A 20,118-nucleotide genomic window follows, 5' to 3' on the forward strand; every position below is an offset into this window, starting at 1 on the left:
CACGAATCTGTCTCTGGAAGGTCAGATCGCATGGAATCCAGGGAGAGCTGGCTAATTTGATACACAACTGGCTTGGTGGTAGGAAGCAGAGGGTGATGGTGGAAGGTTGTTTCTCAGACTGGAGACCCGTGACCAGTGGTGTGCTCCAGGGCTCAGTGCTGGGCCCATTGTTGTTTGTCATCTCTATCAACGATTTGGATGAGAATGTACAAGGCACCGTCAGTACGTTTGCAGGTGACACTAAAATAGGTGGTGTAGTGGACAATGAAGAGGGTGATCAAAAGCTACAGGGGGATCTTGCTCAGCTGGGTAAGTGGGCCGAGGAACGGCAAATGGGGTTTAATTTGGATAAGGGTGAGGTGTTGCATTTTGGGAAGTCAAATCCAGGTAGGAATTTCATGGTGAATGGCTGGGTCCCAGGGAGCGTTGTAGAACAGCGGGACCTTGGAGTTCAAGTGCTGTTTTTTCCCCCAGGGTTGGGGAATCAAGAACTAGAGGGCATAGGTTTAAGGTGAGGGGGGAAAGATTTAACAGGAACTTGTGGGGCAATTTTTTTTACACAAAGGGTGATATGTATATGGAATGAGCTGCCAGAGGAAGTGGCAGAAGCAGGTATGATAACAACTTTTAAAAGACAGTTGGACAGGTACACGGATGGGAAAGGTTCAGAGAGCTATGGACCAAACACTGGCAAATGGGACCAGATTGGATGGGTATCTTGGTGGGCATGGACCAGTTGGGCCGAAGGGCCTGTTTCCATGCTGTACAACCCCATGACTGTCTACTCCAGAACCAGGTCACGTCAACCTCAGTAGTCCAGCTGCAGTATGCCGACAATGCGCGTGTTTGGGCACACTCTTGCATTGAAGCACACATGTGGATCAGCACAACACTCAACACGGACAAGTCTGTAAGACACAACTCAGTGACACCAGCATGGAAACAGAGCCGAGATCACACGCACACTAAACCGAGACAGCTGAAAATACGGGGACACACACACGGACACACACACAAGGACACAGGGTCACACACAGGGACACACACACAAGGACACAACTATGACTGAATACACCACTGTAGGGATAGTCACATCACAGTGATTCACACATCACTGTCACACACACAAGGACACCACTCATATTGACACACACGACTGTGATTCACACCCCACAGACACATAGATACAGGATCTCTCACTGCCCCTGCAGGGGGTGGTTCAGCTGATTTCTTGAACCACTGCAGACCTTCTAGTGAAACTGCTCCCACAGTTGATGGGGAGGGACTTGCAGGATTTAGACTGAGTCACAGAAGGTCGCCATTGGGCACCTCACCTGTCGGAGAAGGTCGCTGTCGGGCACCTGACCTGTCGGAGAAGGTCACCATCCGGTACCTCACCTGTCGGAGAAGGTCACCGTCGGGCACCTGACCTGTCGGAGAAGGTCACAGTTGGGCACCTCACCTGTCAGAGAAGGTCACCATTGGGCACCCGACCTGTCGGAGAAGGTCACCATCAGACACTCACCTGTTGGAGAAGGTCACCGTCGGGAACATCACCTGTCGGAGAAGGTCACCGTCGGACACCTCACCTGTGGGAGAAGGTCACCGTAAGACACCACACCTGTCGGAGAAGGTCACCATCAGGCACCTGACCTGTGGGAGAAGGTCACCTTCAAGCACATCACCTGTCGGAGAAGGTCACCGTCGGGCACCTGACCTGTGGGAGAAGGTCATCGTTAGACACCACACCTGTCGGAGAACGTCACTTTCAGGCACCTGACCTGTCGGAGAAGGTCACCGTCGGGCACTCACCTGTCGGAGAAGGTCACCGTCGGGCACTCACCTGTCGGAGAAGGTCACCGTCAGACAGTCACCCGTCGGAGAAGGTCACCGTTGGGCACCTGACCTGTCGAAGAAGGTCACTGTTGGACAGTCACCTGTTGGAGAAGTTCGCCGTCGGGCACCTGACCTGTCGGAGAAGGTCACCGTCAGGCACCACCTGAAGGAGAAGGTCACCGTCAGGCAGTCACCTGTGGGAGAAGGTCACCGTCGGGCACCTGACCTGTCGAAGAAGGTCACCGTCGGGCACCTCACCTCTCGAAAGATAATAGAGCAAGACAGCACAGATCCAAGCCCTTCAGCCCAACCAGTCCATGCCGGCCACGGTGCCCACCCAGCTGGTCCCAATTCCTGCGTTTGGTCCATATCCCTCCAAGCCCTGCCCCTCCATGTAAGATAAGATTTCTTTATTAGTCACATGTATATTGAAACACACAGTGAGATGCATCTTTTGCTTAGAGTGTTCTGGGGGCAGCCCGCAAGTGTTGCCACACTTCCGGCGCCAACATAGCACGCCCACAACTTCCTAACCTGTACGTCTTTGGAATGTGGGAGGAAACCGGAGCACCCGGAGGAAACCCACGCAGACACGGGGAGAACGTACAACTTCCTTACAGACAGCGGCGGGAATTGAACCCAGGTCGCTGACCACTACGCTACAGTACTATGCTTGGATGTACCTATCCAAATGTTTCTTCAAAGTTGTTCCTGCCTCAGCCACTTCCTCTGGCAGCTCGTTCCATATACCCACCACCCTCTCTGTGAAAAGGTTGCCCCTCAGGTCCCTCTCCCCTCTCACCCTAAGTATATGCCCCCTCGTTTTGGACTCCTCTATCCTGGGGAAAAGACTCTTATCTAAGCCTCTCATAAAGCAGGCATGGTAGTGTAGTGGTTAGCGTAACGCTTTACAGCACCAGCGACCCAGGTTCAATTCTGGCCACCATCTGTAAGGAGTTTGTATGTTCTCCCCGTGTCTGCGTGGGTTTCCTCCGGGTGCTCCGGTTTCCACCCACATTCCAAACACGTACAGGTTAGGAAGTTGTGGGCGTGCTATGTTGGCGCCGGAAGTGTGGCGACACTTGCGGGCTGCCCCCAGAACACTTTACGCAAAAGATGCATTTCACTGTGTGTTTCGATGTACATGTTACTGATAAAGGAATCTTATCTTGTCTTATTTTAAACACTTCTATAAGGTCGCCCCTCATTCTCCTCCATCCCAAGGAATAAAGACCCAGCCTGGCCAACCTCTCCCTAGAACTCAGGCCCTCGAGCCCCGGCAACATCTTCGTAAATCTTTTCTGTGCTCTTTCTAGTTTAATAACATCTTTCCTATAACAGGGCGACCAAAACTGTCCACAGTTCTCCAAGTGCGGCCTCTCCAACGACTTATACAACTGCAACATAATGTCCCAACTCCTATACTCAGTGCCCTGACTGATGAAGGCCAGCGTGCTAAGCGTCTTTTTCACCACCCTGTCTACCTGTGACGCTGCTTTCAACGAACTATGCACTTGTATTCCTAGGTCCCTCTGTTCCATTACGCTCCATAGGGCCCTACCATCCATAGTACAAGTCCTATGCTGGTTTGATTATCCAAAATGCATCACCTCACACTTCTCTGTATTGAAATCCATTTGCCACTCCTCGGCCCACTTCCCTCACTGATCACGATCCCCCTGTAACCTACGATAACCTTCTTCACTATCAACAACACCTTCTAATTTCATGACATCCGCAAACTTACTGACCGAGCCTTGTGCATTCGCATCCAAATCATTGATATAAATAATGAATAACAAGGGTCCTCTTGAGTCCTAATCAGAGTCTATCTATCCAAATGCTGGTAGATTGTGTCCCTCAGAATTCCCTCCAGTAACTTCCCCACTACTGATGTCAGGCTGACTGCCTGTAGTTCCCTAACCTGTCCTTGCTTCCCTTCTTAAACAACAGAACAACTTTAGCCACCCTCAAGTCTTCAGGAACTTCATCAGTGGCTAATGATGAGGCAAATATCTCTTCAAGGGCCTCCGCATTTTCTTCTCCAGCCTCCCTCAGTCAGGCCCAGGGGATTTATCCACCTTAATGCACTGGAAGGCTGCAAATACCTCCTCCCTGATTATATGAATGTTCTCCAAAACATCTCCACTTGTTTCCCTTATCTCTCGAGCAACCATGATTTTCTCCCCAGTAAACACCGAGGGGAAATATTCGTTCCTAATTCCACTCATCTCCTGTGGTTCGAGACATAGGCGGCCCATGCTGATCTCCAAGGGAATCTACCCTCTCCCTGACCACCCTATTACTCTTTATGTAGCTATAGAACCTCTTGGGACTTTCCTTAACCTTACCTGCCAGATCCATCTCATAACCTCTTTTTGCCCTCCCGATTTCCCTCTTAAGTGTATTCTTAATCATTTTCATAGAACCATAGAACAATACAGCACAATACAGGCCCTTCAGCCCACCATGTTGTGCTGACCTTCAAACCACACCTAAGACTATCTAACCCCTTCCTCCCACATATCCCTCTATCTTAAATTCCTCCATATGCTTATCCAGCAATCTCTTGAATTTGACCAATGTACCTGCCTCCACCACCGCCCCAGGCAGCGCATTCCATGCCCCAACCACCCTCTGGGTAAAAAACCTTCCTCTGATATCTCCCTTGAACTTCCCACCCATTACTCTTGCCCTCTTGTATCGAGCATTGGTGCCCTGGGAAAGAGGCGCTGGCTGTCCACTATATCTATTCCTCTTAATATCTTGTACACCTCTATCATGTCTCCTCTCATCCTCCTTCTCTCCAATGACTAAAGCCCTAGTTCCCTTAGTCTCTCCTCATAATCCATACTCTCTAAATCAGGCAGCATCCTGGTAAATCTCCTCTGCACCTTTTTCAACGCTTCCACATCCTTCCTATAATGAGGCGACCAGAACTGGACACAGTGCTCTAAGTGTGGTTTAACCAGAGTTTTGTAAAGCTGCATCATTACCTCGTGTCCCTCAGAATTCCCTCCAGTAATTTCCCCTTTATAGTCATTAAAGGATTCACTCGTCCCTGACCTCCTAAACCCAATGTGTGCTTCCTCCTTTTTCTTGACCAGAGCCTCAATATCTGCCATGAGCCAAGGTTCCCTAAACTTACCAGGTTTACCCTTCACTCTTAACGGGAACATGCTGCCCCTGGACTCTTGATATCTCACTCTTAAAAGCTTCCCACTTGCTATTCGTTCCTTTCCCTTCAAACAGGCTCACCCAATCAACCTCCACCAGATCCTGCCTATTTCTCCCAAACTTAGCACCGCTCCTGTTTAGGACCCTAACCTGTGGGCCTGTTCTATCCTTTCCATCACTATCTTAAAACTAATAGAATTATGGTCATGAGAGCCAAAGTGCTCCCTGATTCCATGATATGAAATGTTGCTGCCTTCCTGGATGAGACCTGGGACAGGAAACCTGGAAGAAACATTTTATGGAAATGTTCCAGAAACAAAGTTTCGGCACAGACTAGAAGGGCCGAATGGCTTGTTTTCTGTGCTCTATGGTTCTATGTCTGTCTTCATGGCTCAAGACATTAAACCTTCCCAATAATGGCCAAAGTCAGGGGGCAAAGGGAGGAAAGGGAGGAACATGATCATTGCCACGAAAGATCACCACTGCATTGGGCGACCCTGTGATCTCTGTCTTGGAGGCCGACGCCAGAACATCCTTCAAGAGGGTGAACCCTCGCAAGGTGTCCGGCCCCGACGGCGTACCTGGCAAGGCACTGAAAATCTGTGCCAACCAACTGGCTGGAGTGTTCAAGGACATCTCACTGCTGCAGTCGGAGTTTCCCACCTGCTTCAAAAGGGCATCAATCATACCGGTGCCCAAGTAAAGCAGGGTGAGCTGCCTCAACGACTATCACCCAGTAGCACTCACATCTACTGTGATGAAGTGCTTTGAGAGGTTGGTCATGGCTAGAATTAACTACTGCCTGAGGAAGGACCTGGACCCACTACAATTCACCCACCGCCACAACAGGTCTACAGCAGATGCAAACTCGCTGGCTCTCCACTCGGCTTTGGAGCAACTAGACAACAGCAAAACATACGTCAGGCTGCTAACAAAGCTTCAAAACCTGGGCCTCTGTACCTCCCTCTGCAACTGGATCCTCGACTTCCTTATCGGGAGACCACAGTCAGTGCGGATCGGTAGTAACATCTCCTCCTCGCTGAGGGTCAACACAGGCGCACCTCAGGGATGCGTGCTTAGCCCACTGCTCTACTCTCTCTACACTCATGACTGTGTGGCTAGGCACAGCTCAAACACCATCTATAAATTCACTGATGACACCACTGTTGTTGGCAGAATCTCAGACGGTGATGAGGAGGTGTACAGGAGTGGGATAGATCGGCTGCTTGAGTGGTGTCGCAGAAACCTTGCACTCAACGTCAGCAAGACCAAGGAATTGATTGTGGACCTCAGGAAGGGGAAGTCAGGAGAACACACACCAGTCCTCATTGAGGGGTCAGCAGTGGAAAGGGTGAGCAGCTTCAAGTTCCTGGACGTCAACATCTCAGAGGATCTATCCCAGGCCCAACATAGAACCATAGAACACTACAGCACAGAAAAACAGGCCATTCGGCCCTTCTAGTCTGTGCCGAAACGTTATCCCACTAGTCCCATTGACCTGCACCCAGTCCATAACCCTCCAGACCTCTCCCGTCCATGTATCTATCCAATTTATTCTTAAAACTCAAGAGTGAGCCTGCATTTACTACATCAGATGGCAGCCTGTTCCACACTCCCACCACTCTCTGAGTGAAGAAGTTCCCCCTAATGATCCCCCTAAACCTTTCCCCTTTCACGCTAAAGCCATGTCCTCTCGTACTTATCTCTCCTAATCTAGGTGGAAAGAGCCTATTCGCATTAACTCTGTCTATACCCCTCATAATTTTGTAAACCTCTATCATATCTCCCCTCATTCTTCTGTGCTCCAAGGAATAAAGTCCTAACCTGTTCAATCTTTCCCTGTAACTCAACTCCTGAAGACCCGGCAACATTCTAGTAAATCTCCTCTGCACTCTTTCAATCTTACTGATATCCTTTCTATAGTCAGGTGACCAGAACTGCACACAATACTCCAAATTTGGCCTCACCAATGTCTTATACAACCTCACCATAACATCCCAACTCCTATACTCAATACCTTGATTTATGAATGCCAGGATGCCAAAAGCCTTTACAACCCTGTCTACCTGCGACGCCACTTTCAGGGAATTATGTATCTGAACTCCCAGATCCCTTTGTTCCTCCGCACTCCTCAGTGCCCTACCATTTACTGTGTATGTCCTACCTTGATTTGTCCTTCCAAAATGCAACACCTCACACTTGTCGGCATTAAATTCCATCTGCCATTTTCTGGACCATTCTTCCAGTTGGTTCAGATCCCTCTGCAAGCTTTGAAAGCCTTCCTCGCTGTCCACAACGCCTCCAATCTTAGTATCATCAGCAAACTTGCTGATCCAATTTACCACATTATCATCTAGATCATTGATATAAACAACAAACAACAATGGTCCCAGCACAGATCCCTGAGGCACACCACTAGTCACAGGCCTCCAGTCTGAGAAACAATCATCCACTACCACTCTCTGCCTTCTCCCACACAGCCAATTTCGAATCCAGTTTACAACCTTTCCATGGATACCTAGTGTCTGAACCTTCTGAACTAACCTCCCATGTGGGACCTTGTCAAAGGCCTTACTAAAGTCCATGTAGACAACATTAACAGCCTTTCCTTCATCTACTTTCTTGGTAACCTCCTCGAAAAACTCTACAAGATTCGTTAAACACGATCTACCACGCACAAAGCCATGCTGACTATCCTTAATCAGCCCTTGGCTGTCCAAATACTTGGATATCTGATCTCTCAGACCACTTTCCAATAATTTACCCACGACTGATGTCAGGTTCACCGGCCTGTAATTACCTGGTTTACTTTTAGATCCTTTTTTAAACAACGGAACATGAGCTACCCTCCAATCCTCCGGCACCACACCCGTGGCTAAGAACATTTTAAATATATCTGCCAGGGCCCCTGCAATTTCTACACTAGTCTCCCTCAATATCCAAGGAAATATCTTATCAGGACTGGGGGATTTATCTACCTTTATTCACTGTAAGGCAGCAAGCACCTCCTCCTCTTTAATCTCTATATGTTCCATGACACTATTGCCTGTTTCCCTTCCTTCCATATCCACTATGCCAGTTTCCTGAGTAAATACTGATGCAAAAAATACTGTTTAAGATCTCCCCCATCTCCTGAGGCTCCACACATAGACGACCTCTCTGATCTTCTAGGGGACCAATTTTGTCCCTTACTATTCTTTTACTCTTCATATACTTGTAGAAACCCTTCGGATTTACCTTCACATTATCTGCCAAAGCAACCTCATGTCTTCTTTTTGCTTTCCTGATTTCCTTTTTTTTTAGTATTTTCTTACTTTTTCTATACTCTTCAAGTACCTCATTTGTTCCTAGTTGCCTATACCTGCTATACACCTCTCTCTTTTTCTTAAACAGATCGCCAATATCCCTTGAAAACCAAGGTTCCCTGTGCTTTTTAACTTTGCCGTTAATCCTGACAGGAACATGCAAACTCTGCACTCTCAAAGTTTCGCCTTTGAAGGCCTTCCACTTACTGAGCACATCCTTGCCAGAAAACAACTTGTCCCCATCCACTCTTCCTAGATCCTTTCTCATTTCCATAAAATTGGCCTTTCTCCAATTTAGAACCTCAACCCGAGGACCAGACCTGTCCCTATCATAATTAACTTGAATCTAATGACATTATGGTCACTGGACCCAAAATGCTCACTTACACATACTTCTGTCACCTGACCTGTCTGGTTCCCTAATAGGAGATCAAGTATTGCATTCTCTCTCATTGGTACCTCTATATATTGATTTAGAAAACACATTGGTGCAATCATGAAGAAGGCACACCAGTGGCACTACTTCATGAGGAGTTTGAGGAGATTTGGTACATCACCAAAGACTCTTGCAAATTTCTACAGATGCACGGTGGAGAGCATTCTGACTGGTTGCATCACCACCTGGTACAGAGGATCCAATGTGTCGGATCGAAAAAAGCTGCAGAGGGTTGTAGACTCAGCCAGCTCCATCACGGGCACAACCCTCCCACCATCGAGGACATCTTCAAGGGTGCATAGGACTGCAGATGCTGGAACCTAGATGAAAAACATGATGATGCTGGAGGAACTCAGCAGGCCAGGCAGCATCCGTGGAGAAAAGCAGGCGGTCAACCTTTCGGGTCAGGACCCTTCTTCAGGACTGAAGATAGGAAAAGGGGAAGCCCAATATATAGGAGGGAAAAGCAGAGCAGTGATGGGTGGACAGAAGAGGGGAGGCGGGGTGGGTACAGGGTGGTGATAGGTAGATGCAGGGAAGAGATAGTGATGGGCAGGTGTGGGGGAGGAGGGGAGAGCAGGTCCACCAGGGGATGGGTCAAAGGTGAGGAGAGAGAGGGAAAAAAGGGTGTAGAAAAAAGAGAGATAGAGGAAAGGGAAGAAGAGAAGACGCGTGGTGGTGGGGGGGGGGGGTTCATGGGGAGGGGGGTGGGGATACCTAAAGTGGGAGAATTCAATGTTCGTGCTGTCAGGCTGCAAGGTTCCAAGATGGAAAATGAGGTGCTGTTCCTCCAGTTTGCGCTTGGAATTCTCCTGGCAGTGGAGGAGGCCGAGGACTGACATATCAGTGATGGTGTGGGAGGGGGAGTTGAAGTGACCAGCAATGGGGAGACGCAGATCGCGGTTACGGACGGAGCGCAGGTGTTCCGCACTCTATAATTATAGTAGTTGATGATATTAGGGGATTCTATAATTAAATCCCCTAATATCATCTACTGCATTCGATGCTCCAAGTGTGGCCTCCTCTACGCCGGCGAGACCAAACGCAGACTCTGGAGGAACAGCACCTCATTTTCTGTCTTGGAATCTTGCAGCCTAATGGCATGAACGCAGGTGTTCTGCAAAACGGTCACCAAGTCTGCTTTTGGTATCACCAATGTAGAGGAGGCCTGCTTTTCTCCACAGATGCTGCCTGGCCTGCTGAGTTCCTCCAGCATCATAGTGTTTTTCATCTTCAAGAGGCGGTGCCTCAAGAAGGCGGCATCCATCACTGAGGACCCTCACCACCCGGGACGTGCCCTTTTCACATTACCACCATCGGGGAGGAGGTACAGGAGCCTGAAGACCCACACTCAGCGACTCAGGAACAGCTTCTTCCCCTCCGCCATCAGATTTCTGAACGGTCCATGAACCCATGAACACCACCTTGTTATTCCTCTTTTGCACTATTGATTTATTTTGTAACTTACAGTAATTTTTATGTCTTTATGTCTTGCACTGTACAGCTGCTGCAAAACAACACATTTCAGGACATATGTCAGTGATAATAAACCTGATTCTGATTCTGAAAAGGTGGCATCAGATCCTGTGAACTCATTGTTGGCAATCCCGATACTCATGGAGCATCCTATGTTCCCACCCTACCTTCCACATGGTCCAGCTGGAATGGCTAAACAATCATCCAACAGCTGAACCAGTCGTCCTCCGCCTGAGCTGTGTCTTCAAATCAGAGAATGAGAGAAGCAAAGAAGAAGAAATACACCCCCCCCCCACAATGTGACCCTCCCTCAGTACCGCCCCCCCACAGTGTGACCCTCCCTCAGTACCCCCCCACAGTGTGACCCTCCCTCAGTACCGCCCCCCCACAGTGTGACCCTCCCTCAGTATCGCCCCTCCCACAGTGTGACCCTCCCTCAGTACTGCCCCTCCCACAGTGTGACCCTCCCTCAGTACCGCCCCTCCCACAGTGTGACCCTCCCTCAGTACCGCCCCTCCCACAGTGTGACCCTCCCTCAGTACCCCTCCTCCCACAGTGTGACCCTCCCTCAGTACCGCCCCTTTTTTTTGTATAAAATATTTATTAGCTAAAAGCACTACAAAAGACTACAAATATCGAATGTACACATCTAATACAGAAAGGATCATCTAATCAACTACATAATTTCAGAGATTATTGTAAACTGACACCGTGAAGGCACACATACGTCACTACACCCGCTACCCCAACCCTCAATATTTCATATCAAACACACGCGATCTCTTGAGGAGCCCACCGAGCGCAGAACTCAGCCAGGGCACCTGAGCAGACCGCGTGCTCCCGTTCCAATGACACCCGTATGCGCACGTAAGCGCGGAAGACAGGCAGACAGGCAGACTGGCCAGGACCCTTGGCCGCCCACCGCCGCGTCCCGTGGATGGCCAGCTTGGCCAGGCCCAGCAGGAGACCCACTAGGAGATCCGCCGCACGCCCCTCCCCGCGCCGCACCGGGTGCCCGTAGACCAACAGTGTCGGGCTGAATGGTACTGCCCCTCCCACAGTGTGACCCTCTCTCAGTACTGCCCCACCCACAGTGTGACCCTCTCTCAGTATCGCCCTTTTTTTTTAATAATAAACGTTTATTCACTAAAAGCACTACAAAAGACAACCAGTGTCAATACACTACATCTAATACAGAAAAGAAGAAACTAAACAACGACATAATACGGTAGAGAATGCAAACTAATACTAACGAAACGCGACACACGACACTTCAAATAAGAATCGCGTTCATACCATCCACGACACACGCGATGCCCTGAGGGGCCCACCGAGCGCGGAACTCAGCTAGGGTGCCCGCGGAAACCACGTGCTCCCTCTCTAGACACACCCGCGTGCGCACGTAAGCACGGAAGACGGGCAGGCAGGCCGACCTGCCGGTACCCTCGGCCGCCCGCCTCCGCGTCCCGTGGATGGCCAGCTTGGCCAGGCCCAGCAGGAGACCCACTAGGAGATCCGCCACGCGCCCCTCCCCGCGCCGCACCAGGTGCCCGTAAACCAACAGTGCCGGGCTGAATGGTACTGCCCCTTTTTTTTGTACAAAACGTTTATTCGTTAAAAAACACTACAAAAACAACCAACAGCAAACACGCTACATCTAGCACAGAAGACACAACCCGGCCGAAACCAATACCCGCGCAACACTACGCCCGCAACCGCAAAACGCACGACACTTCACACCAGAATCGCACCTGTCTCGTCCACCACGCACGCGATCCCCTGAGGGGCCCACCGAGCGCGGAACTCGGCCAGGGCGCCCAAGGAGACCGCGTGCTCCCTTTCCAATGACACCCGCGTGCGCACATAAGCACGGAAGACGGGCAGGCAGGCCAACCTGCCGGCACCCACGGCTGCCCGCCGACGTGTCCCATGGATGGCCAGCTTGGCCAAGCCCAGCAGGAGACCCACCAGGAGATCCGCCGCGCGCCCCTCCCCGCGCCGCACCGGGTGCCCGTAGACCAACAGCGCCGGGCTGAATGGTACTGCCCCTCCCACAGTGTGACACTCCCTCAGTACCGCCCCTCCCACAGTGTGACCCTCCCTCAGTACTGCCCCTCCCACAGTGTGACCCTCCCTCAGTACTGCCCCTCCCACAGTGTGACCCTCCTCAGTACCCCTCCTCCCACAGTGTGACCCTCCCTCAGTCCTGCCCCTCCCACAGTGTGACCCTCCCTTAGTATCGCCCCTCCCACAGTGTGACCCTCCCTCAGTACTGCCCCACCCACAGTGTGACCCTCCCTCAGTATCGCCCCTCCCACAGTGACCCTCCCTCAGTCCTGCCCCTCCCACAGTGTGACCCTCCTCAGTACCCCCCTCCCATAGTGCAGCGCTCCCTCATCTCCCTTTTGATCTGTGCACTGATTGGGAGACGTAATTCCTACAGCACAGAGTTACCGTCCCAAGGATGTAGAAGGAGGCTGTAGAAATGCCGCTCGTTCCTTCTCCAGCTGTGGGCAGTGCCATCGTGGCCTGACCTGGGCACTGGGGTGCAGGGTCAGGAAGGGGGAGGGAATGAGGAGGGGGAGTTAGTGTCGGCACACCTCCTGTGGGAAAGGTGAGGGAGGAGGAGTGAGGAGAGGTTCGGAATGTGCTGAGGAAGGAGGGGAGTGTGTTGGAGGAGGGGTATGTAGTGAGGGAGGTGAGGGTGTTGGGTGGTGAGGGATGGATGAGGTGAGAAGGGGTGAGGTGGAGGAGGGGGTAAGGGCGAGGAGCTGACGGTAGGTTGGAACTGTGTTGGGGCTGAGGGAGGAGGGCAGTAAGTTGGAGGAGTGAGGGGGTGAGGGAGTTGTGTGGGTTGGGAGTGGTGAGCATTAGGGATGGAGCATCAGGAGTGCACTACGGGAGGGGTGAAGGAGGGGGAGCGGAGGCGTGTTGGAGGAGGGTGAGGGGGGAGTGAGGGGGTGAGGGAAGGGGGGAGGGAGGGGGTGATGGAGAGGGTGAGGTGAGGGCTGTTGGAGGTATGGGTGAGGGGGTGAGGGAGGGGAGAGGTGTTGGTGCAATCTGTGGATGGGGAGGGGAGGGGTGTTGGAGGAGTGGTGAGCATTGGAGGGGAGGGGAGGGGAGGGCTGAGGGAGGTATTGGAGGGGAGGGGAGGGCTGAGGGAGGTATTGGAGGGGAGGGGAGGGGAGGAGAGGAGTGAGGGAGGTATTGGAGGGGAGGGGAGGGCTGAGGGAGGTATTGGAGGGGAGGGGAGGGGAGGAGAGGGGTGAGGGAGGTATTGGAGGGGAGGGGAGGGGTGAGGTATTGGAGGGGAGGGGAGGGCTGATGGAGGTATTGGAGGGGAGGAGAGGGGTGAGGGAGGTATTGGAGGGGACGGGAGGGCTGAGGGAGATATTAGAACATAGAACATTATAGCCCTTCGGCCCACAATGTTGTGCCGACATTTTATCCTGCTCTAAGATCTACCTAACCCTTCCCTCCCACATCACCCCCCCTATTTTTCTATCATTCATGTGTCTATCTCAGTCTCTTAAATGTCCCTAATGTATCTGCCCCCACAACCTCTGCCGGCAGTACGTTCCACGCACCCACCACTCTCTGTGTAAAAAAACTTACCCCTGACATCCCCTTGTACCTTCCTCCAATCACCTTAAAATGATGCCCCCTCGTGTTATCCATTGTTGCCCTGGGAAAAAGTCTCTGACTGTCCACTCGATCTATGCCTCTTATCATCTTGTACACCTCTATCAAGTCACCACTCATCCTCCTCCTCTCCAAAGAGAAAAGCCCCAGCTCACTCAACCTATCCTGATAAACCATGGTCTCCAATCCAGGCAACATCCTGGTAAATCTCCTCTGCACCCTCTCTAAAGCTTCCACATCCTTCCTATAATGAGGCGAGCAAAACTGAACACAATACTCCAAGTGTGGTCTGACCAGAGTTCTATAGAGCTGCAACATTACCTCGCGGCTCTTGAACTCAATACCCCGAATAATGAAGGCCAACACACCATACACCTTCTTAACAACCCTATCGACCTGCGTGGCAACCTTGAGGGATCTATGGACGTGGACTGCAACTGCTAAGACTCCTGCCATTAACCTTGTAATGGCCTTCAAATACGATCTCCCGAAGTGTATCGCTTCACAGTTATCCAGGTTGAACTCCATCTGCCACTTCTCAGCCCAGCTCTGCATCCTATCAATGTCCTGTTGTTATCTACAGCAACCTTCTACACTATCCACAACACCACCAACCTTTGTGTCATCAGCAGACTTACTAACCCACCCTTCCACATCCTCATCCAAGTCATTTATAAAAATCACAAAGAGCAGGGGTCCCAGAACAGATCCCTGCAGAACACCACTGGTCACCAACCTCCAGGCAGAATACACTCCATCTACCTCTGCCTTCTATGGGTGAGCCAATTCTGAAGCCACACAGCCAAGTTTCCCTGGATCCCATGCCTCCTGGTATTGGTATTGGTATTGGTTTATTATTGTCCTGACTTTCTGAATGAGCCTTCCATGAGGAACCTTATCAAACACCTTACTAAAATCCATGTACACCACATCCACTGCTCGACCTTCATCAATGTGCTTTGTCACATCCTCAAAGAATTCAATCAGGCTCGTGAGGCACAACCTGCCCCTCACAAAGCCATGTTGACTGTCCCTAATCAGCCAATGCTTCTCCAAATGCCCATAAATCCTGTCTCTAAGAATCTTCTCCAGTAATTTGCCCACCACTGAAGTAAGACTCACTGGTCTGTAATTCCCAGGGTTATCCCTACTTCCTTTCTTAAACAAAGGAACAACATTTGCGACCCTCCAATCATCTGGCACTACTCCTGTGCCCAGTGAGGACGCAAAGATCGTCGCCAAAGGCACAGCAGTCTCTTCACTTGCTTCCCACAATAACCTTGGATATATCCCATCCGGCCCTGGTGACTTATCTATCCTAATGTTCTTCAATAGTTCCAGCACATCCTTTTTCCTCACGTTGACATGCCCTAGAATATCAGCCTGTCGTACGCCATCCTCACAAACGTCAAGGTCTTTCTCTCTGGTGAATACTGAAGCAAAGCATTCATTAAGGACCTCCCCTACCTCTTCCGACTCCAGGCACATGTTTCCTCTTTTATCCCTGATCGGTCCTACCCTCACTCTAGTTATCCTCCTATTCTTCACATACGTGTAGAACACCTTGGGGTTTGCGTTGATCCTACTCACCAAGGACTTCTCATACCTCCTTCTAGCTCTCCTAAGTCCATTCTTAAGCTCCCTCCTGGCTACCTTGTAACTCTCCAGAGCCCTGTCTGATCCATGCTTTCTAAACCTCAGGTAAGCTCTTGACAAGCTTTTTTCCTCTTGACAAGATATTCTACATCTCTTGTCAGCCACGGTTCCTTCACTCTACCATCCTTACCCTGCCTCAATGAGACAAACCCATCCAGAAGCCCATGCAAGTATTCCCTAAACAACCTCCACATTTCCACTGTGCACTTCCCCAAGAACATCTGTTCCCAATTTACACTCCCAAGTTCCTGCCTAATGGCATCATAATTCCCCCTCCCCCAGTTAAATATTTTCTCATATCATCTGCTCCTATCCATCTCCAAGGCTGTGGCAAAGGTCAAGGAGTTATGGTCACTGTCTCCAAAATGCTCTCCCACCGAGAGATCTGAAACCTGATCAGGCTCATTGCCTAGTACCAGGTCCAGTAGGGCCTCTCCTCTAGTCAACCTGTCCACATACTGTGTCAGGAATCCTTCCTGTACACACCGAACAAACTCTATACCATCTGTCCCCTTTACACTAAGGAGGTGCCATTGAATATTAGGGAAGTTGAAATCACCCATGACAACAACCCTGTTATTTTTGCACCTCTCGAAAACCTGCCTCCTGATCTGCTCCTCAGTGTCTCTGCTGCTATTGGGGGGTCTGCAGAATACTCCCAATAGAGCGATTGCTCCCTTCCAGTTTCTGACTTCCACCCACACTGACTCCGTGGACGATTCCTGCAGGACATCCTCCCTTTCTACAGCTGTGACTGTCCCTGATCAGCAAAGCCACTCCCCACCTCTTACCTCCGTCCCTGTCCCTTTTGAAACATCTAAACCCTGGAATATCCAGCAGCCATTCCTGCCCTTGTGACAGCCAAGTCTCTGTAATGGCCACCACGTCATAGTTCCACTACTTACCCACGCTCCAAGTTCATCAGCCTTGTTCCTGATACTTCTCGCATTAAAGTAGACACACTTCAGCCCATCCAACTGACTGCAGTTTTGCCCTTTCAACTGCCTATCCTTCCTCAGTCTTTCTACACTCTGCATCTACGTACACTCAATGCACCAACCTCTGACCCATCACTCTGGTTCACAGAACATTGGAGGGTAATGTGGGAGTAAATGTGAAAGGGAGGTCGGAGGGTTGAAGGAGGGAGTGGTGTTGGAGGGGCCGGAGGGGACGGGTGAGGAGGGGTGTTGGAGGGGCCGGAGGGGACGGGTGAGGAGGGGTGTTGGAGGGGCCGGAGGGATTGGAGAGGAGGAATGTACTGGTGAAGAAGTGAGGGATGGGGGGTATTGGAGGAGAGTGGATTGGAGCGAGGTGAGGGGTGAGGGAGGAGGGATGAGGGGTGAGGGGCAGGTATTGGAGGGAGGTAGGTATTGGAGGGGAGGAATGTACTGGTGGAGGAGTGAAGGGAGAAGGGGAGGGAGGGAAGGGAGGGGAGGGGAGGAGGAGGGGAGGGGGGAGGGGGTGGTGGATGGGGGGCGGGGGGAGGGGGGATGGAGGGATGGGGAGAGGAGGGGGAGGGGGGAGGAGGGGGGAGGGGGGAGGAGGAGGGGAGGAGGAGGGGGGAGGGGGTGGGGGATGGGGGGCGGGGGGAGGGGGGAGGAGGGGGGAGTGGGGGGAGGGGGGAGGAGGAGGGGAGGAGGAGGGGGGAGGGGGTGGGGGATGGGGGCGGGGAGGAAGGGGGAGGAGGGGGAGGGGAGGAGGAGGGGAGGAGGAGGGGGGAGGGGGTGGGGGATGGGGGGCGGGGGGAGGGGGGGAGGAGGGAGGAGGAGGGGGGAGGGAGGGAGTGGGGGATGGGGGCTGGGGGAGGAGGGGGAGGGGGAGGAGGAGGAGGGGAGGAGGAGGGGGGAGGGGGTGGGGGGTGGGGGATGGGGGGCGGGGGGGAGGGGGGAGGAGGAGGAGGGGAGGAGGAGGGGGTGGGGGATGGGGGCGGGGAGGGAGGAGGGGGAGGAGGAGGAGGAGGAGGGAGAGAGGGAGGGAGGGAGGGAGGGGGAGGTAGACGGGGGCGGGGCCCTATTAGCGGAAACGGTTGCCAGGGACGCGGTTGCCAGGAGACGGTTGCGCATGCGCAGCGGGACAGGGCCCGCGATGGAGGATGTCCTGGATACGGAGGCCCAGCGGGTGAGGAACTACGTGAGGCCGGGGTCTGAGGCCCAGTCCGGCTGGAGTCCCTCCCGTCTCCCCCGAGACCCGACCCCGCCTGCAGCACTCCCGCGGGAGCGGGCCGGGGCTGGGCCCCGAGCTGGGGCGGGATGTTGAGGGGTGGGGGGTCCTGGGCTGGGGCTGGGTACCCGGGAAGGGTTGGGGGTGGGGGGGTTAGGGTGGGGTTGGGGTGAGGGGGTAAGGGGTGGGGGGTTAGGGTGGGGTTGGGGTGAGGGGGTAAGGGGTGGGGGGTTAGGGTGGGGTTGGGGGTGGGGGGGTAAGGGGTGGGGGGTTAGGGTGGGGTTGGGGTGAGGGGGTAAGGGGTGGGGGGTTAGGGTGGGGTTGGGGGTGGGGGGGTAAGGGGTGGGGGGTTAGGGTGGGTTTGGGGTGAGGGGGTAAGGGGTGGGGGGTTAGGGTGGGTTTGGGGTGAGGGGGTAAGGGGTGGGGGGGTTAGGGTGGGGTTGGGGTGAGGGGGTAAGGGGTGGGGGGTTAGGGTGGGGTTGGGGTGAGGGGGTAAGGGGTGGGGGGTTAGGGTGGGGTTGGGGGTGGGGGGGTTAGGGTGGGGTTGGGGGTGAGGGGGTTAGGGGTGGGGGGTTAGGGTGGGGTTGGGGGTGGGGGGGTTAGGGTGGGTTTGGGGTGAGGGGGTAAGGGGTGGGGGGTTAGGGTGGGGTTGGGGGTGGGGGGGTTAGGGTGGGTTTGGGGTGAGGGGGTAAGGGGTGGGGGGTTAGGGTGGGGTTGGGGTGAGGGGGTAAGGGGTGGGGGGTTAGGGTGGGGTTGGGGTGAGGGGGTAAGGGGTGGGGGGTTAGGGTGGGGTTGGGGGTGGGGGAGTTAGGGGTGGGGGGTTCGGGGTGTGGGTGGAGAAGTCGGGTGTTTGGTGTCCCAGGCTGGGACTGGGGTTTGGAGGGAGGAGGAGGAGGAGGCTATTCTGCCCTTCATGGCTGCTCCACATTCGATAAGTCAAGTAGTTTCTCATTGTGTATAAGCAGAACTAGGCCATTTGGCCCATCCAGACCATGCCAGCTCTCAGAGTAATCCCATCAATTCCATTCTCCCCACATTCCCATCCACTCCACCCAGAGTTCACCCATTACCCACACACCCGGGGGAAAAGTTACGGCGCCCAATTAACCCACCGACCCACGTGTTGTTGGAATGTGGGAGGAAACCGGAGCATCCTGGGGAAATCCACATGGTCATATGCAAACTCCACACACACAGCACCCGAGGTTGGGTTTGAACTCTGGTCTCTGGAGTGGTGAAGCAGTGTGTCTATGAGCTGTACCACTGTGCTGCCCTAAAATCGTGTCTGATCATTTATTTCAGCACCACATTCCTGCACTAACCCCATATCCCAATAACTTTAATCTCCAGAAGTCTATCAAAGTCAAAGTCCAGTTTACTGTCAGATGCACAAGTACATGTGTGTACATGTGTGCACAGGTGCAATGAAAATCTTATTTGCAGCAGCATCACAGACACGTAACATCAGATAAGCAGCGCTCACATGAAAAATGTAAATTATAGACAGTTTTTACAAGAGAAAACACAATTCAAACAAAAAACAACAAAGTCCATTTTGCTGCAAGGTGGTCACAGTGTTGCTATACTGAGGTGGTGATTAGGGTTGTGCTGGTTGGTTCAAGAACAGAATGGTTGAAGGGAGGAAGTTGTTCCTGAACCTGGTGATGTGTGACTTCATTCTTCTGTACCTCCTGCCTGATGGTCTGTCTTGTATATCCTCAGTGACTGAGCCTCCACAACTTTGTGGGTGGAGAATTCAAAGATTCACCCTCTGGGTGAAGAGATTTCTCCTTGCTCTGAATTGCCAACCTCCGATGTTTGACCCCAGATTCTAGACACTTCTGTCAGAGTAAACATCAACAACGCACAACTCCCTCATCTCCCACCCCTCCTCCAATTTACTTCTCTCCTCCTGTCAACCCCTGTGAGGATTCTGTAATTGTCAAGGAGATCTCCCCTCATTCTTTTAAGCTGGACAGTGTAGGACTAGTCTGGTCCACTGTCTCCTTGTACATTAGTCACCCCATCATAGAATCCATCTGGTGAATATTTGTTGCATTTCATTTATCACCAATTCATCCTACCTTGGGTACGGTAGGTGGGGGAGCGATGGGGTCAGGTGTTTGAACCTCATTGTGTAACAGGGCAGTGGGTGCAGAAATTCTCAGCATGTTTAGACAGTTCCTGTAGGAGCAGAAACCCAGACTGGGGAGTGGGACTAATCTAATCCCCAAGTGGTCCTACCTTGGCCAGTGTTGACACAATGGCTTCCCCCTCGTTGGAACCTTTTATTCCTCCACCCTTAAATCTTCTCATCAGTGCATTACTGATGGTGTGTTGCACTGTTGGCAGTGCTATTGCTTGAAAGAGAAAGGGGAATGTTAAGGATATCATGGAGTCTACAGCACAGAAACAGGCCCTTCAGCCCAC

General features: G+C 52.4%; 1 protein-coding gene across 1 annotated transcript in view; it reads left to right on the top strand.

Annotated features, from left to right (window-relative positions):
* Nucleotides 1–17,570: 17,570 nt before the first annotated feature.
* The window catches only part of LOC127574997 (intraflagellar transport protein 43 homolog A), a 64,102-nt gene continuing 61,554 nt past the window's right edge, over nucleotides 17,571–20,118 (top strand). Inside the window, exon 1 of the mRNA XM_052024617.1 lies at nucleotides 17,571–17,646. Coding sequence (XP_051880577.1) covers nucleotides 17,590–17,646 — 57 coding nt within the window. The 5' untranslated portion in view covers nucleotides 17,571–17,589. The remainder of the gene's footprint in view (nucleotides 17,647–20,118) is intronic.

The sequence above is a fragment of the Pristis pectinata genome, chromosome 1 (genome assembly GCF_009764475.1).
Source record: "Pristis pectinata isolate sPriPec2 chromosome 1, sPriPec2.1.pri, whole genome shotgun sequence".
Lineage (NCBI taxonomy): Eukaryota > Metazoa > Chordata > Chondrichthyes > Rhinopristiformes > Pristidae > Pristis > Pristis pectinata.